This window comes from Asparagus officinalis, chromosome 10 (genome assembly GCF_001876935.1).
Source record: "Asparagus officinalis chromosome 10, Aspof.V1, whole genome shotgun sequence".
NCBI lineage: Eukaryota > Viridiplantae > Streptophyta > Magnoliopsida > Asparagales > Asparagaceae > Asparagus > Asparagus officinalis.
The window spans coordinates 68,799,085-68,823,740 of NC_033803.1; the positions used below are offsets into that span (position 1 = coordinate 68,799,085).

Sequence of the window (24,656 nt, forward strand, 5' to 3'; positions counted from 1 at the left end):
CAAAGTGGACCCATGAAAAGCCGAGGCTTAACCATAATAAACACGAAGTTCCCATAACTTCGAACGCGAAGTTCGACTGTATTGAGTACGAGACTCACTTAAGCACGAACGCGAGGTTCGTCTGAGAACGAACACGAGGTCCGTTAAAAAAAAGGTGAACGCGAGGTTCGTGAACGAACGCGAGGTTCGTTAAAAAAGGATGAACGCGAGGTTCGACTGAAGCACGAACGCGAGGTTCGACTGAAGCACGAACGCGAGGTTCGTCTGAAGCACGAACGCGAGGTTTGTCTGAAGCACGAACGCGAGGTTCGACTTGAGAACGAACGCGAGGTTCGTTAAAAATTGAGCTTGACGCTCACCTGAGTTGAACGCGAGGTTCACCTTAGAACGAACGCGAGGTTCGTTAAAATTGAGCTTGACGCTCACCTGAGTTGAACGCGAGGTTCACCTTAGAACGAACACGAGGTTCGTTAAAATTGAGCTTGACGCTCACCTGAGTTGAACGCGAGGTTCACCTTAGAACGAACGCGAGGTTCGTTAAAATTGAGCTTGACGCTCACCTGAGTTGAACGCGATGTTCACCTTAGAACGAACGCGAGGTTCGTTAAAATTGAGCTTGACGCTCACCTGAGTTGAACGCGAGGTTCACCTTAGAACGAACGCGAGGTTCGTTGAGCGCGAAGCTCGGTTAAAATTGAACGAACGCGAGGTTCGTTTGAAGCTTACCGCTTCGCCAAAATTTGAGGTAAGGGTTTCAAATTGAAACCGCCGCCGACAAACCCAAAAAACTTTGATTTTTATTTTCAAAATAGATCCAGAATTGGAAAAATTAAAGAAAAAAAATCAAAGAAAAATCCAAAAAATTCCAAAAAAATACTGTTCATCCGAAAAAACTTTACTGTTCATCCGAAAAAACTTTACTGTTCATCCAAAAGATTTTCGTTACTGTTCATCCGGACATTACTGTTCATCCGAGAACAAAACTGAATCTTTAACCAGAGATTTAAGATCAAAAAACCCAATAAAACTTAAATCCCTAAGAATTAATCAAGGTGGCTCTGATACCACTTGTTAGATCTACATCATAAAAACTTGAGATCTAAAACCATATAGTCATGATTAATTCAAAGAGATTAACAATAATTAAAAGAGCGGAAGCTTATACCTGAATCCATGGATGAACCTTGAGATGGGTTTTGGATCTTCTAACCTTAGGGTTTCTCTAAATCCGAATTTCTCTAGCTAGATGGGGGTGTAGAGAATTAGAGAATGTAACCCTAGGTTAGGGACCATAACCCCTTATTTATAGATGTTGTACTTTTATAATTTAGCCCCTCAATAAATCACAATTACAACCTGGTATCTGCACATATAACCCCATGACTTATTTAAATACCAAATTAACTCAACTTAATTGATCACTTTAGTGGGTTATCCTGAAAGATAGCAATACACATTGATTAATCATATGTGCCCACAAATAGATTTATTAGATTAAATCCAACAGTACCCTGCTGATATTGATTTTTGCATACTTTTTAAATAAAGAGATATTTGAAGAAGATGAACAAACCTGCCGTTAAAACTATTAAGGTGATGCTCAATATTTACTGATTCTTATGTGATGTAAAATATGCATATTGAATTTTCTATATATTCTTTAATTTGCCATCTTATACTATTACATTTTTTTAATCTCACTACAAATTATCAGAGTCCATCTGGAGATTTAATTGATTGTGTGGACATCTACAAGCAACCATCATTGGATCATCCATTGCTTAAGAATCACAAGGTTCAAGTAAGTTTTCCTTCAGATGTTATATTAAATAAAATTTTACTTAAAAGCAGTTAGTGAGAAAGTGTGTGTGTATACCTTTTAATTTCTTTTAAGAAACCTTTAAATGAATTCTACCTAAAGATGTTTAGCAAAGTATTGCTAAATCTTAATCATCTTGATCAAATTAAATAATATATTTAGTTTTTCTCTTTTCCCTTACTAGATTTTCTCTTTTCCCTTTTTATGATTTTTTTCCTTTTTTATGTTTTTTTTAGAATAAAACAAGGGATATATTGTAAAATTGGCGAAAAACTTGGAGAAGAACAGGTTTTGAAAACAGGGAAACATTTTTGGTGATGTTCGGTCGACCGCGAGGGTAGGCCGCTCGACCGAATACGTGCACAGACTCTGGGTATGATTCTGGATTTGGTGCGGTCGATCACCAAACCCTGTAATCATACCCGAGGCCTCTGGACTTGGTGCGATCGACCGCCGCGGTCGACCGCCAAACTCTTTATTGATTTTCTGGGTTCTGTCGTTTGTCGCGGTCGACTGCCTATCGGGTCAGGCCCAGTTTTGGGTTTCCTGTTCTGATTTGGTTTTGTATTTGATATAAATACAAACACTATTTAGGGTTTCTTTGGTGAGTGAATTGGGGATATTTGGAGCACAGAAAAGAGAGTTTTTCTGAGCTATTGCTTAGGGTTTTATTTGAGAGATTAAGAGCTTTGTTGCTAAGATTAATTGGTGAGTTTGAGTGATTTTGTAATCTCAATTTGTACTCTTATTCTCTATTAGTGAAAACTCATCCCTTCTTGTCCGGCGGATGTAGACAACTTGTCGAACCACGTAAAATTCGCTTGTTTGTATTCGTGCTATTATTGTGATTGTGTTTGGTCTTCTCTCTCGGCGTTTGTTTTGGTTCCTCGAAGCATAACATATACCCTGTTCATTAATATATTTTTTTTCTTATTTATGTAAAAGCATTACTTTCTATATAATAAGCCCATCCATTCATGAATTTTCTTGGAAATAAAAAAAATTACTAACGACTTTCTTTCGATATATGCAGCTGAAACCTAGCTTCAATCCAAGTGATATTCATAGTGAAGAATCCTTGACTAAAATTCCTCAAGATTGGCACATCAATGGAAAATGTCCAAAAGGGACAATTCCTATCCGAAGAATTCAAAAGAGCCATATCCTCAGAGCCTCTTCACTTGAAATTTTCGGAAAAAAGTATCCACCAAAAACAAATATCAGCCTTGCGTCCGCTAAAACTAGCCATGTGGTATGTTTAAGTAAAATGCAGACTCAGTCTTCGATTCGTGTGTGTGTTTATATATACTAGTATAATGCACGTGTGTTACACGTGGACATATTTGTTTTATGTTCTAATACTTGACATATTTCTTACAATTTAGATCATATACTTCTTTCAATCTTCTTAAGATTTAAGTTTTGAACTATATAGGGGTTTATCTGTAAAAAATTATAAGTTTCAATATTTTTCTATAAATATATAAAATTTCAATGGTCTTTGTGAAAATTATAAAGATCCATAGTTGTTTGTTAAAAAATTCAGGGTTATTTTGTGAACATTGGCAAATCATGAAATACCCAAAAGATAAAAAAAATTTAATCTTAAAAGACATAGTTCTACTGCTCAAAAAAAAAGACATAGTTCTATTTACTTTATAATTTAAGATAATGAATGATATTTAATAACTACTGGTAGTTTTATGTGCAAATTTAGAATATAGTTTTAACATTAGGGAGGTTATAATATGCTTATTATAAAAAAATTACCCAAAAGACAAAAATTCTAAGTTTGTTCTTTACTTTTATGTTAAATGTGTCATGCTATTCCAGTTTATATTAATTATCTTTATTTTTGCTAATCCATTATAACAAAATAAAATTCTCACTTTCACCTTCTCTCTCTTCTATTATCATATAATTAGTAACATGCTACAAAAAAATATCTACTAAGTTCATGGATAATACAATATTTCTCTCAAATCATAATTAAGTACATAGTAATAATTATAAAAATAGAAAAAAAAGTTCATTACCCCCCCCCCCCAAAAAAAAAATAATAATAATAATAATAGCCTCAATCCGAATTCTCCACATTTCCTTGTATCAATCGTATCCTCAATCCGCATATTGCCGTCAGTCTAACAATCACATCAGTATAAAGTATAATCCGAGTAAAGCTCAATACTTTCTCAGCACAACTTCAATCGTCTTCACAACCCTTTGTCGTTATCTCTTCTGAAGGGATAATATTTTCACTGGCGAGCTTGTATCATCCAAATAATATCATAGTAAAGCCATGGGGGTGAGTATAGGATGCTGTTAGGGTTGTAAGAGGTGAGTGTAAATCTAAATCATCAAATGAGTGAATTTATATAGGTTGCAAGTAAGGACTATTATGATAAATAAAAAAAACAGGCTCTTTGGATTCCGTAACAGTCAAATGTAATTGCCACTTAAATAAAAACTACAATTGAAAATGTAACTCTCATTTCAAGTATGCATGAATGCATGCACTAATGGTATTTTAAGTTGACATTTTGTTTGTAAATTGAAACATATATTATTAGTTTGTCATATGTACGTTTTAAGTGGATTTAAGTGTAATATTAGTGGACAATTAATAGGAGAGTTATGTCATTATTAAGAATGTATGCATGTAAGCATTTTAAGTTGACACTTTTTTTTGCACATTGAAACATATATTATTAGTTTGTTAGATGTGTGTGCATTCAATTCTCAGCTATTATGTCAAATACAACTTACAATCTTAAAAAAAATTATGATAACATTAATATTGGATTAGTGGAGGGGTTACAAAAAAATAGAAGTTAATATTAGTGGACAATTAATAGGAGAGTTATGTCGTTGTTAAGAATGTATGAATGTATATGTATGTGTTTATATGTATGCAAGTATTTGTTTTATGGATGCATGTATGTGGTTTGGAGGGTATTTTTAAAAGAAATGTTTTAACATGGCAACACACTTTTATAATAGTTTTGAGGTTCTAACTCACCACTGATAATCTGAACGAGTGGAAGGTTTTAATATGACTTTATTAATCGTAGATTAAATTTCTGGTTAGGTTATCAAAAAATTAAAATAAGTTTTGGGGTTCACAAAAACCCCTTTAACTTTTAATATTTTTCAAAATACCTCCTAACAGCCTAATTGTAAGTTTCACATGGGCGGATGGGCGGATAAAGATGATTTTGTGAAATACCCTTTATCCAAATATCAATATTATTATTGAATTATTCTAATAGAAACTACAATATCTTACTGTCTAAATATGGCTTTGTTGTTTAGCTATTTATATCTTCTAGGTAAATTACACTACACCCCTAAGAACACAACATTTTGCAATAAAAACTCAATAACTTCGAAAATCACACTAAAGCCCCAATAACTATTGGAGCTGCAAAAATCCCTAATAAATTTTTCGTTTCGCAGTGTTGACGATGTCAGTTGATATTTAGGATCTAAATATTTCTTTTCTTTTTTTCTTTTTTTCCGAACCCTGTAAATGATGTTTCCTTTCACATGAATATAAATACCGGGTTGAGGATTCGGTCATCCATAAATGCACCCACTTTCTTGAGGGCCCCGGGCCTAGACTACTAGCACAGTTATAGGCTTCGGAGAAGGGCTTAGGTTATTGGGCCGAGTCCGAAACAATTTATGAGCAGTGTGAAAGTCTTTGTTAGAGCTAGACTTGCAACAACTTTTTGAAGGAGGGGGCGCTTAGTTTAATAGTGTGCAAGAATAGAATTAGGAAAAAGATGTTTTTTATGGATTCCTTCCTAATTTATAAAGAATTTAAGGATGTTTTTTTTTGTCATAGAATGCTGTGGGATCTATTTTTTATCTTTCTATATTTGTTTCATAATATGAAAATATAGGATCCAACTTTGTAGAAACCCTCCAATCCTATTCTTTTGTTTGGTTTGGAATGAGAATTTTTTGGGACAAATGAATGACAACACCATATGCAAACTTACGACTCACTAGTGGACAAAATATTATTAAGTAAGAAGTTAGGGTAACCTTACCCGTTTACCAAAATTTAAAACCGAAAAAATCATGATTCCAACAACTAGGTATAAGGCATTGGAGGCTATAAATGTGGATTGATGGCTCATAGTGTCAATGTATCCCTCATTCTTCTCATCATATTAAATTCTCATAGTTTGCAAGCTCCAATAAGTTTTTCAAACATATTTATTCTTTTTAACATATTTTTCTAACGGTCTTGTTTTGAACTTTGAATTTGATTTTTCTTGCAGCATGCTTTAGCATTTATAATAAATAATGGTCCACACTATGGATCTCGGTGTGACATAAACTTATGGAAGCCTAGAGTAGAACCTTCTGAATTTAGCCTTGCTCAGATGTGGATCTGCAATAATTTTTGAAAACATATTTATTCTTTTTAACATATTTTTCTAACGGTCTTGTTTTGAACTTTGAATTTGATTTTTCTTGCAGCATGCTTTAGCATTTATAATAAATAATGGTCCACACTATGGATCTCGGTGTGACATAAACTTATGGAAGCCTAGAGTAGAACCTTCTGAATTTAGCCTTGCTCAGATGTGGATCGTATCGAATGATGATCTTCATAATACCGTTGAAGCAGGACTAATATGGTAGTGTAGTCCTCTTTTTTTTCCTTTTTTTTTTTCTTTTGCTCTTTAGAAAACCGGCAGCCTAAATTTTATAAAAAGTAAAAGAATAAATTATTTATGAAATGAACGAGAACACAAAGTATGGAAGTGATTGTTACTATTTATATATTCAATAGAAATATGATTAAGAGCTACATATAGTCATGTTGAAATACATTTTTTAATTATTAGATCAGAGTTAAAGTGATTTTCAACCTAATACAATAATTGCAAATTGTAAGAATAAATATACTTATTTTCATAATTTGTTTAGATAAAAAGAACTCGTATGTAAATCTTCAATAAATTGATTCCAGATTTATATCTAACGTTTTACTTGGTTTTTCTAACTCATAACTAAAATTGTGTTGTGATATTATTTCAGGTCAATCCAAACTATATGGAGACAATGATACTAGGCTTTTCACATATTGGACGGTCAGTTATAAAACCTTTTCACATTAATTTATATTTTAATTACGGTTGTATTCAAGAGAATTAACACATTAAATGAAAAAATTGTTGACGCCTGTGATTAAATCTGGAATAATACAGATATATAACAGCAAAAATCTGAACAGAAAACTGAAGGGCAGTAATTTAAAATTTTCAACTCAGCTGCTGTGCGTTTGTAAAACGCTGTGCTTAAATCATTATTTGGCCTACTCCGGTGCAAGGATCCCAAGGCCAAATTGCTTCCAGGAACAGCAGTCCAGTACTCTGGTGTGCACCGACTCAGTACTGTCAAGATCTCCTCGATCTATAAGGCAAAGATCTCCTCGATCTATCAGGCAAAAAATCTCCTTGATCTATTAGGTAAAATTCCTATAAGCACCAGCTATTTTACAATCTATATCTATATATATATTGATTGTTGTTTTTGGAATGAATTTTCCTTAAGGATTTGAGGTCTATTTATAGCGTTTGGAAAAATACTATGCACTAATAAAATAATATTAGTTACTATTTATGTGGGGCCCACGTCCTAAAAATTCTTCAGTGAGACCCACCACTTTTTCCCATTTTCAAAGTTTGTGACTTTTTTGTCAAAGAAGTGAGGAAGAAAAAGCTAAAGATTTGAGGGCTGCTTAAACACGAGGGCGGCTGTCACAACAAAACAAAACAAAATATCCAACAATCCCCCACATTTTTTTTAAAGTATCGTGTAACAGTGTCGTCGTTTCAATCGTGTGCATAAGGACGATGTCGCAAGGACTTGAATCCCCTTAGACCAACTGAATAAAAGATAGGTGCACGGTGTCGCAGAGACTTGAACCAGCACATGTCTAAAAATCCAACGATCACACAAGATCAAACTCATCTGTGGTAGTTTTCACTTTGAACCACACTTGCCTTTGCCTTTGTCTTGCCTTTGCCTTTGTCTTGCTTTTGCCTTTGCACATTTATGGCCCTGTGCATGTCCTAGTTTCTGCTAGAGCTCTAAGTATCTTTTCACAAGACACCATAGGAGACGGCCAAATCTCCACTCATGCATAGGTGAGTTCTTTAGGCATGTTTCCTATCAAACATCCCGCATCCGAAATGCTTTGAACTCATTAAGGCTTAAAAGCCATCATCTCTCATTATAGGATTCCGGGTGAGTCCTTTAGGTGTGTTTCCTATCTAACACCCCGCCTCCGAAATACTTTGGACCCATTAAGGCTTAACAGTCATCCCCTTTACATGATAAGATTCTAGGTGAAAAGATCAAAGTTTTACTCGGGTAGTTTAGCCAGGTAAGGATAGTATTAGAGGTTGATCAAAGATCAATTAAGTACCTCGTTCCTTACGGAGCGCGTTACGCAACCCCCAAACCTTGCCTTAGACACTGACTAATCCAAGAAAACTTAAACTCTTTCACGTATAAATCTTACTTGACTTTTGAACCATTTGTATTGTCATTAGTAGTATAAGCTTTGAACTAATAACTAGATGTAAATGGTAAGTATTTGTAAGACTCACCAAACTTTACAAATCTTACTTGACTTTTGAACCAATTATCTTATTATTAGTAGCATAAGCTTTGAACTAATAATTTAATAAACATGGTAAGTATTTGTAAGACTTACAAAAATTTAAGACCCATTCCAGCAGACGTCTTTTCGACTATGTCCTTTTTTAGACCCTTAGTCAAAGGATCAACCACATTCTCTGAATATCGGACGTCAATCACAGAGATAACTCCTTGATAAATGAGCTCTCTCAAACAGCCATGCTTCAGACGAATGGTCCGCTTCTTTCCATTGAACATCGAGTTTGCTGCCACAGCACTCGCCGCCTGATTATCACAATAGATAGTAATTGCACCTTGTAATTCCGTCAATGGAAGGTCTCGGAGAATACAACTGAGCCACTCAGCTTCATCTCCTGCAACACAGAGTGCGAAGAATTCAGATTCCATCGATGACTGTGCAATCATGGTCTGCTTCTTAGACTTCCACGAGACGGCAGCTCCACCAATGGTGAAGACAAAACCTCCAGTAGATCTGCACTCATCTGGTTCTGAGCATCAGCTCCCATCTGAATAGCCTTCGATTACACCTAGATATCCAGTGTAGAATAGACCCAGACCTGTAGTTTCTTTCAATTATCTCATCAATCTCTGGACAGCATCCCAATGAAGCTTTCCAGGATCACTTGTGAACCTACTAAGAATTCCTACAGCGAATGCTATATCTGGCCTTGTGCAGCTCATCGCATACATAAGACTCCCAATTATCTTTGAGTACCTTAGCTGATCTACTGGTTTTCCAGTGTTTGGTCGAAGCTTCTTGTTGTAATCATACGGCACTGACAGTTCTGGCAGGTCGTAGTAGCCATAATTCCTTAGTATGTTCTCGATATAATGAGATTGGGACAATCCAATACCCTCTTCAGAGTATATGATTTTAATTCCGAGAATCACGTCCGCAGTGCCAAGGTCCTTTCATGCTGAACTGTGCCGAGAGAAATTTCTTGGTAAATGTTACTATCTCCAAATCACTCCCGATGATGAGCATATCATCCACATAAAGGCAAATAACTACCACCTTTCCTTAGCGACCTTGATGTATAGGCACTTGTCAGATTCACTGACTTGATATCCATTGTTGCGAATAACCCCATCGAACTTCTCATGCCAGAGTTTTGGTGCCTGCTTAAGTCCATATAATGACTTAATAAGTTTACAAACCTTATCAACTAGAGAATCAAGTCCTTCTGGTTTTTCCATGTAAATCTCTTCTGTGAGATCTCCATTGAGAAAGGCAGTCTTCACATCCATCTGATGTATGACGAACCTTTTAATCGCCGCCCATGCGATAAGCACTTTGATGGTAGTGATCCTACAAACTGGTGCATAAATATCAAAGAAGTCTATACCTTCTTTCTGAGAGAATCCTTTCGCCACCAGTCTTGCTTTATACTTTTCAATAGTACCATTAGGACGGAGCTTCTTCTTGAAGATCCACTTGCAACTAATAGGCCTTGCACCTTCAGGTACATCCACCAGCTCCCAAGTGTGATTTTGGATCAATGAATCCATCTCATCATCTATAGTTTCTTTCCACAGAAGAACGTCTGTTGACTGCATTGCTTCTTGAAAAGTCTATGGATCTCCTTCCACATTATAGGTGATGAAGTCATCTCCAAAATCTTTCTATCTTCTGACGCGCTTGGAAGATGGTTCGATAACTCCTTCATCATTGACTGGATCCTCTTGTGCATCTGATGTACTAGCATTCTCTGCTACATCTTTGAGCAATCAACCTTTATGATTGATAAACTTATCCTCAAATAATTCTGCATCTCGAGCTTCAATGATGGAGTTGGTTCCAAGGTCCAGGAACCTACACACATTGCTATCTCCTGCAAAGCCAAGAAACACACATCTGTTTGCCTTTGGTCCGAGCTTAGGCCTTCTGATATCTGGAATTCGAACATATGCGAGATACCCCCACACTTTGAGACCATCCAAAGAATCTGGATATCCCAACCATAACTGATGAGGAGTACTATCAGTTTTGTAATAGGGTACTCTGTTTAGACTCCAATTTTCCATTAGCAAAGCCTCTCCCCAATAGCAGGTAGGTAGACCAGATGTGATCAGCATCGAATTCACCATCTCGGTCAATGTGCGATTCTTTCTTTCTGCAATCCCATTAGATTGCGGAGAATACGGAGCAGTAGTTTCAGCAATGATTCCATGCTCCTTGAAGTATGCTTTCGATTCCTTAGATCGGTACTCTCCTTCTCTGTCGCTCCTGAGTCTTTTCACTTGAAGTCCAAGCTGCTTCTCCACTCGAGTCCGAAATTCGACAAACTTGCTGAAGGCTTCATCTTTAGATTTCAACAGGTAAACGTGACAAAAGCGAGAATTATCGTCAATGAAGGTGATGAAGTACTTCTTGCTGCCACGAGTGACGAAGCTCTTGAAGTCATAAGTATCTGAATGAATCAGATCCAACAGGTTGGTGCTCCTCGTGACACTTGAAAATGGCTTCCTCGTCATCTTTGCTTGCGCACAAACTTCACACTTCTCAGGTTTGTTACCCCCACATTTTGAAAGTAATCCTAACTTCTCCATGCTGGATAATTTTCTATAATTTACATGTCCCAGCCTATTGTGCCATAACACAGAGGAGTAAGCAGAAGAGGATACTTCATTTACAACGGGGTTGGGTGCACTCGTACTAATTTTATACATGCCATCAGTACGATATGCATTGCCAAAATATATTTTCTTGAAGGATAATACAGCTTTTCCTCCTTAGAAATCCAGCCGCATGCCTGCATCACACAGCATGTTTCCAGAGACTAAGTTTTTAGCAATTGAGGGAACATGTTTCACATCTTCAATGTGAGAGTCTTTCCCGAAGAAAGAGTCAGCACCACAGTCCCAGTTCCGAGAACAGGAACCACAGAACGATCAGCCATTGATACGTTTTCTTTGGTAGTAACATAAGAAGAGAACATATCTCTATTGGAGCATACATGACAAGTAGCACCCGTATCTATCCACCAACTAGAGATGTTGCTTGGAGTTGTTACCTGGAAGAGCATAGCCACACAATCATCAACTTGATTGACATTGTGTGTTGTTTCCTTCTTTGGTGCTTTGCAGTCTTTGGCAAAATGTCCTTACTTCCCACAGTTGAAGCATTTTCCGCTCCTCTTGAACTCTTTTTTCTGAACGTTCAGGTTCTTTGGATTCTGGTTCTTCTTTCTGTTAAAAGACTTCTTCTTCTTGAATGATGAATTATTACTCTTTTCAGAGTTAGCAGCCACTATGTTAGCAGACGCCTTCTGCTTAGCAATGAGCTCAGTCTTCGTGCGAGTCCGAGTCTCGTCCTCGATCCGAATGAACCTCTTAAAATCAGACAGAGTCGCCTGTCTTTTTCTTCTTCGAATGTCAGTGGGGAATAACATCCAAGATGGAGGAAGCTTGTTGACAATTGTACCAGAAATGAAGGTTTGACAAAGACTGATTTTTTCATCCTTTAGCTTCATAACAAGCTTTTCAAGCTCTTTGACTTGAGGCAAAATCTCAGTATCATCTTCGAACTTCAAGTCCAGAAATTTGTCAATGATGTGAGATTTGGACAGCTTCTCCTCATCCTTGTACTGGTCCTCCATAGCATTCCAGATTTCCTTTGCAGAAGGCTTGTTGGTGTAAGCATCTGCTAGATGATCGGCCAGGCAGTTAAGAAGATAACTCCTGCAGAAGTGATCATCTCTAGCCCAAGAGGCTTCAGCTTCAGAGTCGTCTTCAGAGTCGGGTTGTTCCTCAGAAACCACATAGTAGATTTTCAGGAGTTGCATCCCGAAGATAACTTTTCGACGCCATGCGTTGAAGTTGGATCCGTCAAAATTTTCTAACTTGAAACGGTCCACTCCAAGAGTCCTTGCAGGATCCATGGTAGATCAAATAATGTTTTAAGATTGTTAACGCCTGTGATTAAATCTGGAATAATACAGATATATAACAGCAAAAATCTGAACAGAAAACTGAAGGGCAGTAATTTAAATTTTTCAACTCAGCTGCTGTGCGTTTGTAAAACGCTATGCTTAAAGTATTATTTGGCCTACTCCGGTGCAAGGTTCCCAAGGCCAAATTGCTTCCAGGAACAGCAGTCCAGTACTCTGGTGTGCACCGACCCAGTACTGTTAAGATCTCCTCGATCTATAAGGCAAATATCTCCTCGATCTATCAGGCAAAAAATCTCCTCGATCTATTAGGTAAAATTCCTATAAGCACCAGCTATGTTACAATCTATATCTGTATATATATTGATTGTTGTTTTTGGAATAAATTTTCCTTAAGGATTTGAGGTCTATTTATAGCGTTTGAAAAAATACTATGCACTAATAAATAATATTAGTTACTTTTCATGTAGGGCCCACGTCCTAAAAATTCTTTAGTGAAACCCACCACTTTTTTCCATTTTTAAAGTTTGTGGCTTCTTTGTCAAAGAAGTGAGGAAGAAAAAGCTAAAGATTTGAGGGCTGCTTAAACACGAGGGCGGCTGTCACAACAAAACAAAAAAAAATATCCAACAAAAATAACGGTAAACTTCTTGAGATCCCCCAAGAATTTTATAAGCAGAGAACTTCCTTGAACAAGAAACAACAACCAAAGGAATCTAGAAATAATTTTGAAAGTTCATGAAGGTCTTCTCCGGTTTATAAAGTTCGGGGGGATTTTATGCAGAAACTCGGATTTTTGGGAAGGTTTTGTGAAACCTACCCGAAAAATGAATTGTTTTAATCCGATTTCTTCACTTAATTATTAACTTAAATTGCTAATATTAACTAATAATATGTAAGTCATTAAAACAGGCAGATGCTTATCAGACTATTGGATGTTACAATCTGCTATGCCAAGGGTTCATTCAGACCAGCAACGCAATGGCTCTCGATGCAAAATTTGCACCAGTATCTACATATGGTGGTAAACAATTCCTCGTTACATTCCAAATCTTAAAGGTACTAAATCTTACGAAATAACTTCTTATTTCTTATAAAGCATAAATAAAAGAAACCCTCTTCATTGATATCATGCATGTTTTTAAAGAAACTATGATTTTACAAAGTCAAGAAATTAAAGGTACACAAACCTTAGTACATAGTTGCTATACGCTCTCTAACATGTAGCTATGCACTTGGAATTTTACTCCTTGGATTTAGAGGTACACAAACCTTAGTACTTTAGGCGCATTAGAAAATATGGAGCTACGTGCAAATCTTTTTTTTTTTTTTGAAGGAAAATAGGGCAGGAAGCCCTATCATGAATCTATTGAAAACTGTATTGAAAATACTTACAAAAGTAGTTATCTGCCTATGATTTAGGCACCAGCTCCGAGATGGAGAAAAAGCTAAATCATGGGAAGAAAACTATTTTCTAAAAACATAAACGACCAAAACAAGCAAAATATATAAGACAGAATGAGAAAAACGAGAAGTAAGGTGGCATGGACTAAACAAAAGGCCATCTAAACGAAAAGCACCCCGGATCATGGGACCCCGTTGCTGTCTTCACTCGATTCCAAAAGCACCCCGATCATATGCTACGTGCAAATCTTTGTGTTTATGTAACCCCCAAAATTACACATCATATACAGCATGTTTGTCGTAATTTACCTTTCATGCAAGCATATGATCACCATCGCTCTAATTAATATATATAATCTCGATCTATCTACGCATTCAAGGACAACCAAAACGAAGGCAACTGGTGGCTGACGGTAATGGGCCACGCGCTAGGATACTGGCAAGGCCGGCCCTGGGGTAAGCCCACCAAGCCCCGGGGCTGGGGCAACCCAGGGCTGGGGGGCAACCCATCCCGACTGCTCGTACACCCCTCAAACTGTCTTTGATTTTTTAAGTAGACTTTGTAAGAGGGCTTTTATACAAAAAATGTTAGGGGTTGTATTTGTAAAAGAACTCTAATGACCATACCCATATTTCCGTCAGCACTCATTCCCAATTTCCCATCTCTATTCCCTCACAAAAAAAATAATAAGAAGAAAGAGAGAAAACACCCCTCTCCTCCGGTCCTCCTTCCTGAGCCGGCGGCTCCTCTCCTCCTTCCCGAGCCGGCAAGCCTCCGACGACCTTACTTTACTCCCGTCAGACCCGTCCTTCAGGCTTGACCCCATCAGGTAAAATTTTTTAACTAAATAATTTTAGGGTTTTTTTTTGACAGAAATTTGGGTTTTTAATGTTTTGCAATGAAATTAAGAAATTGACAAAGCTATGAAGGGGGTTATGAAGGAGCCAATTGTAAATCTTTCTCCACAGCTACACCCCTCATGCATTTTACAATACATTTCTCTTAGGGCTTGTTTGGATTGAGGAGAATGAGGGTGAAGGGAAGTTAGGGGAACCATTCACTTCCATTCACCTTGTTTGGGAACACTTAGGAGGTGAAGTTAATTCACCCTAGTTACCCTTAGTTCACCCCCTAATAGTATAAAATTTGTTACCCCCCAAATTGGGGTGTAACCAAGGGGAAGAGAACTCTCTTCCCTTCCCTTCCCTTCTCTCAGTTTCCCTTAACTTTCCTTCACCCCCTACAAATCCAAACAGGCCCTTAAGAAAAATCATAACAGTCAAAATCTTACAGATATAGGCTGATAAATGCAGCACTAAATAGGAGCCAACTTTAGAAAGACATACAGTTGTTACTTGTTATTGATGAGATGAGCACATATATTTATATGAAGGATAAGATTATAATTTATAAATAGGAGCCAACCTTTTTGTCTTTCGTACTGTTTTCATATGAGTGAAGGGGGTTATGAACAATGATATATTTATCATTCGTTGAGAATATTTTTCTTTGAATTAAATTGCAGCACAAATATAGTTTCTTCTTATATGAATATTAATTTTGCATGAGAATATTTTCAGTTTGAGCCCAATATAGAATACTAAATTGTATTATATTTATTCATTTTTATCGTTATTGTTCGTAACAAATTTTAATATAAAGGACAACCAAAATTGGATTGGGCTAGGGCAACCCAAAGTTCGGGGCCGGCCCTGGTACTGGCCAACACACGCTCTCAAAAGAACTAAACAGGCGGGCAAATTCAGTAGAGGGGGGGGGGGGCGGGGGTGAAGGGGCGGAAGTATTCAACCCCAAGCCGGCCCGCTGCGCAAGGGTAGTCGACGACGCAAATGGGAAGCGGGCATTTTTCGAGCGAAGGGCATCAGAGAGCCGCGTACGTTAGAAACATCGTTACTCTGGACGAAAAGGGAGCTCCTGTGAGAGCGAGCGGCATGAAGACGATAGTCGAGAGCCCAAACTGTTATGACCTGCGGTTTGGTAATCCTACGGAGTTTTACTATGGGGGTCCCGGGAGGAACCCTAATTGCCCTTGAGGAAGAAATTAAATTAAGCTTGGTAAAATTAATGTAGTTCTCGAAATTAATGACAACATTCGGTATTATGAAATTGCTAGCTCCGCTGTTGCTTCTACGTATGGTGTTGTTACATCGGAGCAGAAGGCTAACTCTGAGCGTTGTGATACATGCATCGTTTCTTAAGAATTAACCGAAGATGCATTCTTCATTTAAAATTATGTTTAAAACACATCACGTGATTGCCACGTGGTAATATTTGGCTTTTTATACCCCTGAACTGAAAAGAAATTCCCTCATAATCCCATTCTCCCTCTGCAATTATTTGACCTTAAACCCGCGGCAATTTGAAGTACTAGTCCATTTTAAAAAAAAAAAACAAGTTAACGTAATTTAGCTTGCTTGTCGTAGCAAACCAGCCCTAAAGTTAAAGTTAAAAGAAGGGTATTTAGGGTATTAAAGGGTAATTAAACAAATAATAAAAGGAGAGGAATTTTTTATTTTTATTTGTTTTTTAAAGGAGCAGTTCAGACCTTAGTTGGATCAAACAACGACCCAATCCGACCCGAACCCACTTACCACGCCCAACTCTATAAACCCTCCTTAGGCCCAAGGCCCCCACCAAAATCCAAGCCATGGCCTCCTCCTCTCTCCTCCGGCTCGCAAACCGCCTGCGGTCATCGATCCAAACCCGAGTCCGAACCCGAATCCAGGCCCCCATTCTCCAGCCTCCGTCACCAACAGGACACTCCTACTGCACTCGGCCGCAGCGGGCCCCCCGCGCGGGCCTCTCGTCCGTCATCTTCCCCCTGGGCCATCCGAGCATCAGCATCACGCCCGAGCTCGATCGATGGGTCGACAACGGGAACAGAGTGCGCAAAGTTGAGATCCAGGACTTGGTCCGAGACCTACGCAGGCGCCGCAGGTACAAGCAAGCTCTTGAGGTTTGTGCAGCGCTTGATTGAACTTGCCCGCAAGGTGTTTGTATTTTTATTTTTTCCCTCCTATTAGAAAATGGGTTTCTTTTTTTTTCGCCCCCCATTGCCCTCAAAAATAAATTTTATACGTTGTACGTGCTCACCATTGGAAGCTAGTTGTTAGAGGGAGGGTATTCAAATTCCTTGTAAACCCCGTGATGACTCCCCATTTAGTCGAAGACCTTCGGAGGCATTGGAGGTAGAGGTGATTAAGACGTGAGTATAGTCGCACGTCGGATAAGATAAGAAAGAGTGATTTGTTTAAATAGGAGTTTAGGTCAATTCCGGATAGCTATAACTTTTGGGTTAAAATTGATTCCTAACTTCTGTTTAGGGCCTATTGGGCCCGGTTTCTCCACCAACACAACCAAGCCCTTGTGACTCACCACCCAAGGCTGGTTGTTAGACGGAGAGAGTTCGAATACCCTATAAACCCTGTAATGGCTCCCCATTTAGTCAAGATCTAGATATAGTAATTTAGAAAAATGAATGCATATGGCTTTGCCCCGGGTTTCTTTGCCCACATTTGGTTCTAGAGATATTAGTGAGTGATGTTTAGGCTTCCTTTTGGTGGTTTAAACTAGTGTCTTCATATTAATCTGATATGTTCTTATGCATTCTCTGTAGAAACGGGCGAACTTACTAATCCATATAATATGATATGATTCCGCAACATCGAGTTTAAATACTCCCAATTTTAACATTGGTAATTTTTGAACCGTGGAAGAGGGAAATTTCAGCTAGAGCACTTGAAAATTTAGGCTTATTCTGGCAGTTAGAATGTTAATAATTTTTTTTCATACCAATCGTGAAAGCTAAGAAAAAAGGGCTTTTTAAGTATATATATCCCCTAAATCAACCATGTTCGCAGCTTTATCTTGCAAATGTATCTATTTTGCTAATTTGCTCCCAATTCTACCACGTTGAGTTAAAATATCCCCCAAAGTTGATGGTTTAGTTTTTGAAATAACTAAATAAAGTTTGGCGACAACAAGTGTTAATTGCTGTATTAGGCATTTGGTACCTTATGATTAACTGAAACTTGTCCAGAACTACTAGAGTAGTTCTCTTTGGGCTTTCCTAAACCTAGCCAAACAATTGAAGTCATGCCTGATGTGCGTAACTTCCGATTATTCCCCAAGGTACCCTGTACATTTCACTTAAACACTTTAAACGATATCGCTGACGAAATGTACCAGCCTAATGCTGGACATCATTTCACTTAAACACTTTAAACAATATCACTAACAAAATGTACCAGCCCAGTGCTGAACATGAGTTTCCTTGCCAAATGGATTGGAACTGTATGGAAATTTGATTTTCTTGATTTTATTATTTTTGAGATCCACTATATTTGCAAATGTAAACATTATCCTCCCCTTGATGTAACACTCAGCTTGAATTTTTGCACTTATTTTCATTTTCTTCTTCATTGCACCTCTCGTAGCCTCTTCCATATCCTTTGTATCACCACATTCTCTGTAACTACCATGCTTCCTGGTTACTGGAAATTGGCTGAAAATTAAGAACTCAAATTCAGACAAGCGGCTGTGGTTTACATTATAAATCTATTAAGCCCTCGTTTGAGGTATTTTCTCTCGTGCAATCTCAAGTCTAATAATCCTCATTTGAGGTAATTTACTTAGAATCTCTCTGATTGGCTGTTTGTTAATAAGAATAATTTCAATAAGATAGAAATACCCTTCCTTAGTTATGAAGAACCATCGTGAGGCTAAACATAATCAGAACCAAAACTATAGGGCATACGAGATTGAAATAATAGATTAAGGGCTTAATAGATTTGTGAGATAAACCACAGGGGCCTATCTCAATTTGAGTTCGAAAATTAAGGATCTTTGATTTTGAAATTGGGTTTAGCTTCCCGGAAGTGATATAGGAAACACAACGGACGACTGCAAGGTTACAGTATGTTTCCATTTAAAGACCCTACTTTGTTTGGGTCACTCTGGCTCCCCATATCTCTCATATGCTTTCAAATACCATGCCGAACATTTTATCATTCTTTCAAGACTTCCTAACAACACTTACATGGCTAGGCCTCTGAATGGATGAAGTACAAAGCCAATGTATCCTTCGGTCCAAGTGACCATGCTGTTCAATTGGACTTAATCGGTCAAGTTCACGGTGTCCCCTCTGCCGAAACTTACTTCAACAACTTGGCCCAGAATGAAAAGACCGAGAAAACCTGTGGTGCTCTTTTAAATTGCTATGTGAGAGAACGTCAAACTGATAAATCCCTGACCCATTTCCAAAAAATGAAAGAAATGGGTTTCGTCTCCTCCGCTCTCCCTTACAATGACATCATGTGCCTCTACGCAAATCTCGGGGAACATGAAAAAATCCCTTCAGTTCTCGCTGAAATGAAGGAAAACAACATTCTTCCGGATAATTTCAGCTATAGAATCTGCATCAATTCTTACGGCGCGAGATCAGATATCGATGGAATGGAAAAGGTTTTAGTAGAAATGACGCATCAGCCTCAACTTGTTGTCGATTGGAACACGTATTCAGTAGTTGCAAATATCTACATCAAAGCAGGACTCAATGAAAAAGCTGTTTCAGCACTGAAGAAAGCAGAAGAGAAGCTCGATAAAAACAGTGGTTTATGTTACAATCATCTAATATCTCTTTATGGTCAGCTAGGTAACAAAATTGAGATGTATAGAATATGGGAGCTTCAAAAGTTGAGGCTTAGGAGATTTATCAACAGAGACTATACTACAATGCTCGGTTCGCTGGTGAAGCTTGGTGAAATTGAAGAAGCGGAAACTTTGCTTACAGAATGGGAGTCCAGTGGAAATTCTTTCGATTTCCAAGTACCGAAAATTCTTCTTACAGGGTATCGACAGAAGGGATTGCTCCAAAAGGCTGAGACTTTGCTCGATAATTATGTCAAAAAAGGCAAGAAACCACCATCGAGCAGTTGGGGTATTTTGGCAGTAGGTTATGCAGAGGGAGGCGATATTCGAAAAGCGTACGAGTTTATGTTGAATGCTCTTAATGTTTATGGTGGAAGTGGGGGTTGGAAGCCAAACTCAGTTGTAACTGAAAAAATATTGTGTTATCTTGGTGACGAAGGTGGCGTTGAAGCTGCAGAGGTTTTTGTTGGTTTGTTGAGAAAGGCGGTTGCAATTGATAGAGATATGTATCATGCATTGATCAAGGCTAGCATTAGAGCGGGGAGACAAGTTGATGAGATCTTGGAGAGGATGAAAGCAGATGGGATTGAGGAGAATGAGGAAACAGAGGAGATTCTGAGCTCTAATAAGACTGAAACCGCATCTTCTTCTTCTTAGTCATTCATACCTCTGGTCCTAACAAGTTTTATTTCTACTATGATTGGGGTTTTATTTGAAGGACCAAAATGCTCCATTTCCTTCTAACTGGACTTGTGTATGTAAGAAATTGGCTCTAGCTAGCACTATTATTTGCTTATCTCGTGATATCTACGAAGTTACGAAATTATGATATATGGTTGGATGTTTGCAGGAGTAATATAGTACGTTACTTACTCTTTTTTGGGACTCTTTGCTCTTTAAATGCAATGATATGTATATTTTCTATGTTGTCTGAGACCACGTCAAAAATTGGACTCGTGTTTCGTTTGTTAGAGATTGATGCAACGCCAAAAACGTTGTTCGAACAAGAAAATAGACTCAAAATTAGGACGCTGCTCGTGCATTGAAGTCAAAAGGGTGTCGCAACACGAAGAGCTGAGAGTAAGTGTTGTAATTTTCTACCATTAAGGCTGTCCTTTTTAACTTTATTATGCCAACCATCATCATCTTATACACCAATCCTTTCAAAGTTCACCGAACTTTTATAACATGTCACTTCATCTTTTTTTTTTTTTCTTTTTCAAATCCACCGCTTCTTTTCGATACGAGTCCTCAAACCTTGATGTTTTAAAATTACTCTCCCGAGTCTTTAATTGCTTTGAAAACCCTAGGTCTTCGTATTTTGAAAGTAGCCCCTAAATCTTTTAAGTGTAAAAATCAGAGGTCTAATTTCAGAATATGAAGATTTAAGGATCTAATTTCAAAACAATTAAAGATTTTTAGAACTAATTTCAAAATATCAAATTTTGAGAGACTAACCCTATTATTCTAAGGAAAAAATGTGTCAAGGCCCCAATAGAAACAACATGATGTGACCTAGCCCCATGAAAGTTTTTCTCACGTTGTTTAGCCCCAAAAGATCAAAAAAATATGGCCCGGCACCAAAAGCCCATTTTTATACATGTATATGTTGTATTTGTTCACCTCTTCTGGAAATGCCCTCTTCTCACCCATGGGAACCCATCAGGTGACCCATCCAGCCGGTGGAAAAGCTGATCGCAATTGACGCGAGGCGACGGCAAAAATGAAGGGAAAAAGGCGTTGGTTCCCTTCATTACTAACCAATATATGACATCATATGTCCTCATCATATGTTCTCTATTTTATTGTTTTGTCTCTCACTCTCTCACTAATAGTATTAGGGTTTTGTTCTTTAACTTTCATCAACTTCTTATGTTCTAAAAATTCCCTCAATTACTCCTCATAACTGTCCTCATAACTTTCAACAACCCCTCATGGCTACCAATGACCTGATTTGTATGATGTTGTTAGGCGAGAAAGCTGTCTTCTCAATGCTAAGTTCCACACCAAACTTATTTGAACTGAAATTTGATGTATCTGAAAGGTTGAAAGTTCCTCAGGATACTTTATCATTGATATATAAATCTGAAAGGAATCAAATATGCGTCTTGCAATTGATAATGAAGACGACTTGAAGTGCATGATGGAGCATAATCGAAATATTAGATGTATGGAGATTCACATGCAAGCTGTTGTTGATATAGAGGGTTCTACTTCTGAAATAAAGCAGAAACTTCCAACTGAATGTAAGTAATCATTAAACTGTTGTTAAAAATGGGGTTTGTGTGATGTAAGTTTTGTGATTTCAAGTTTCATACCACAAACAAATCTTAATTGTTAACTTCCATAATTACATGTTAACTATTCTTGTCGTCTATTAACTAACACGACTATCTGTTAGCTATTACTGTTTTCTATTAACTATCATAATTATCTGTTAACTTTCACTTGACTTGTTAACTTTTCCTATTATCTGTTAACTATTACTGCTATCCATTAACTATCACTTTAACTTGTTAACTTTTGTCTTTAGCTGTTAACTATCAAGTTACCTATTAACTTACACATGAGCCTATTAATTTTAACTATCACAAGATAATTTTATAGTTGACTTAGAAATCTATCTGGTTCATTAATTTGTGCAGTAGTGATGCCTCTTTGAATGCATAAATCATACTACTCCAGGAAGTACTTCTGATTCAGAGAGGATCCCAAATGATTGTCTGTCTGGTGAGAATGTAATAAGATCAGATGATATTCTCAACAACACTTCCATCATTCCTCAATGGTGGCACACAACATTAACTAAAAATGGTCAACAATTTGAAAGTATAAATAAATTGAGACTAGCTTTGCAACACTATTCTATGACAAAAAAGTTTGATTATGAATTTGCAAAGAATGAACACAAACGTATCCGAGTTTATTGTCGATATAAAAAAACATATGGGTGCCCTTGGATGTTATTTGCCACTCCTGTTAAAAATGAAAAAAGAATTAAAATCAAGAATTTTGTGAATGAACACAGTTGTGGAAAACATAGTAACTTATCAGGTTGATCACAAGCATCTCGCAAATTCACAGCAACCCAATTGCAGCCTGTAATAAAGGTTCAGCCCGATATCCGCCCAATTGATATGCAAAAAGATTTTCTCACTCAATATGGATTGAGGATTGAATATAGTAAGATATGGTGGGGTAAAGAAAACAACATAAGAGGAGTTGTATGGTGATAGTTATGAGTCCTACAATCAACTAAGATGGTAAAATTTACAGAATTGTTATTAAATGTACAAATTATTATAGTGGACACTTAATGTACACTATTAGTTGTTGATTGACTCAGCAATATATTAACTTCACATGTTGGATATTATGTTTCATCGATAAATATTAACTTTCACAGTTGGATGTTATGTTTCATGGATAGCTTAACTTTCACCATTAGATGTTAACTTTATGAAATTATTTCATGTTTGTCAAATGTATTATATTTACCTAAAATTTAATAACATTTATGTATAAGTATGAACACATGGTAAAGGAAACAAATCCAGGAAGCTATATTTTCATTGAAGAGAATGAAGGATTGTTCAGAAAATTATTCATTTGTTATGCTGCTTGCATCATTGGTTTCTTAAATGGAAGGAAACAAATCCACGAAGCTATATTTGCATTGAACAGAATGAAGAAATGTTCAGAAGACTATTCATTTGTTATGATGCTTGCATCGTTGGTTTCTTAAATGGATGTAGACTCCTATTATTTTTGGATGTGACATTTATGAAAGATAAATAAAAAGGCATATTCCTTAGTGCCATAGCATACGATGGAGACCAAGTGATATTTCCACTAGATTATTACATATGCGATCAAGAAAATATAGGTAATTGGAGGCGGTCCCTATAAGTAATTAACTCAATATGTGTTTTTACACCTGGTTGAAAATTTTAGATTAAAGCTAGAGGATTTGGGAATGAACTCAAAGGACACACAAGTTTTGGGGAATTTTCTCCAATATACTCGCTATAAATACACTAAAGCAGAATGGAATGATTGTATGAAAGAAATTTTTAAGATATCTCTAATAGCATACGACATTGGAATTAATTACTCTCGAGATTATGGCAAATGCATTCTTCATTAGAATTAGGTACTTCCATCAATCATTATAACATTTCATAGTAGATGTTAACTCTCATTGATATATGTTAATTTTCATTAAAATATGTTAACTATAAGCGATACATGTTAACTTTTCTCTATATGTGTGAATTTTAAGTGGGACATGTTAACTTTCACGCTTAACTGATAGGTTTTGTAGTTACTTATTAATTTTATTATATATATTGTAAGCAATATACTTATACAGTTTATTATTTTAATGTTTGCAGATATGGTCATGTAACCTCTAATATCATAGAGTCCTTTAACAATTGAGTACGTGAAGATCGATTGTTACTGTATTATAAATGGTGGAGCATATCCGAAAATAAATTATAGTTCGCATGAACAACAGATGCATAATGACTGAAACATGGAATGATTATATTTGTCCTAAAGTTGAGCAAATCCTTAAAGAAAATATGGAAAAAGGATGTACTTTGGATGTTAAACAATCTAGAGATGAAATATTCAAAGTGCAATCATATAGAACTACACATGTTGATTTAGAGAATAAGACATGCACTTGCCGAGTTTTGGACGTAATATGTAGTTGTAAGCATGCTTGTGCAGTCGTTATCTATATAAAAAGAGATGTATACTAATATTGTGATTGATTTATGTTCATAGAAGCATTTAAAAAGAAGTATGACCAAGTCCTTTATCCCATTCCAGATTACAAGAAGCAAAGTGTACCAAGAGATGAAATCGAGATATTACCACCAATTACTACTAAAAGGAAGGGAAGAAATAGAACAAGACATATAAACAATAGAGTCATTCATAAACGTCCAGTGAAATGTTCTCAATGCAAATTTGAAGGTCACAATCAAGCTACTTGCAAATTTGAAGGTCACAATCATTTCTTAAGAAATTTATTTAGAGTTATCATAAAAAGTGAACTTAAGTAAATAACCAACTAGGGATTAGAAAATTTTAAATTTATCAAATAAATCAATTATTACATAACTCTATCAATTTGGCAAGTGACGATTTTTATAAATTTTTTTTTTTTTAAGAAAGG

At 36.8% G+C, this 24,656-nt stretch overlaps 2 protein-coding genes across 3 annotated transcripts in view; both read left to right on the forward strand.

The window, feature by feature from the left end:
* Positions 1 to 15,852, forward strand: part of LOC109826865 — a gene marked incomplete at its 5' end in the record, with an annotated part of 17,348 nt that extends 1,496 nt beyond the window's left edge. Inside the window, 7 exons of the mRNA XM_020393882.1 lie at positions 1,549 to 1,593; positions 1,715 to 1,801; positions 2,853 to 3,071; positions 6,311 to 6,471; positions 12,018 to 12,138; positions 13,306 to 13,452; positions 15,637 to 15,852. Of these exons, the coding sequence (XP_020249471.1) occupies positions 1,549 to 1,593; positions 1,715 to 1,801; positions 2,853 to 3,071; positions 6,311 to 6,471; positions 12,018 to 12,138; positions 13,306 to 13,452; positions 15,637 to 15,852 (996 nt within the window). The remainder of the gene's footprint in view (positions 1 to 1,548; positions 1,594 to 1,714; positions 1,802 to 2,852; positions 3,072 to 6,310; positions 6,472 to 12,017; positions 12,139 to 13,305; positions 13,453 to 15,636) is intronic.
* On the forward strand, positions 16,429 to 20,366 carry LOC109825828 (pentatricopeptide repeat-containing protein At4g21705, mitochondrial). 2 transcript variants are annotated; one of them, XM_020392736.1, is made up of 2 exons: positions 16,429 to 16,775; positions 18,866 to 20,366. In XM_020392736.1, the coding sequence occupies exons 1-2, from the start codon at positions 16,467 to 16,469 to the stop codon at positions 20,123 to 20,125; spliced, it is 1,569 nt and encodes a 522-aa protein (XP_020248325.1). In that variant the 5' UTR covers positions 16,429 to 16,466; the 3' UTR covers positions 20,126 to 20,366. The 2 variants fall into 2 exon arrangements, with proteins under 2 accessions (XP_020248325.1, XP_020248326.1); XM_020392737.1 differs by having other exon boundaries at positions 16,672 to 16,756; positions 18,866 to 20,365.

Bases quoted from the DNA above. Each gene is read 5' to 3' on its own strand.
- LOC109825828 (XM_020392736.1), top strand. From the start codon at position 16,467: ATGGCCTCCTCCTCTCTCCTCCGGCTCGCAAACCGCCTGCGGTCATCG. The intron at 16,776-18,865 runs GTTTGTGCAGCG...TTACATGGCTAG, and splicing joins GGTACAAGCAAGCTCTTGAG to GCCTCTGAATGGATGAAGTA.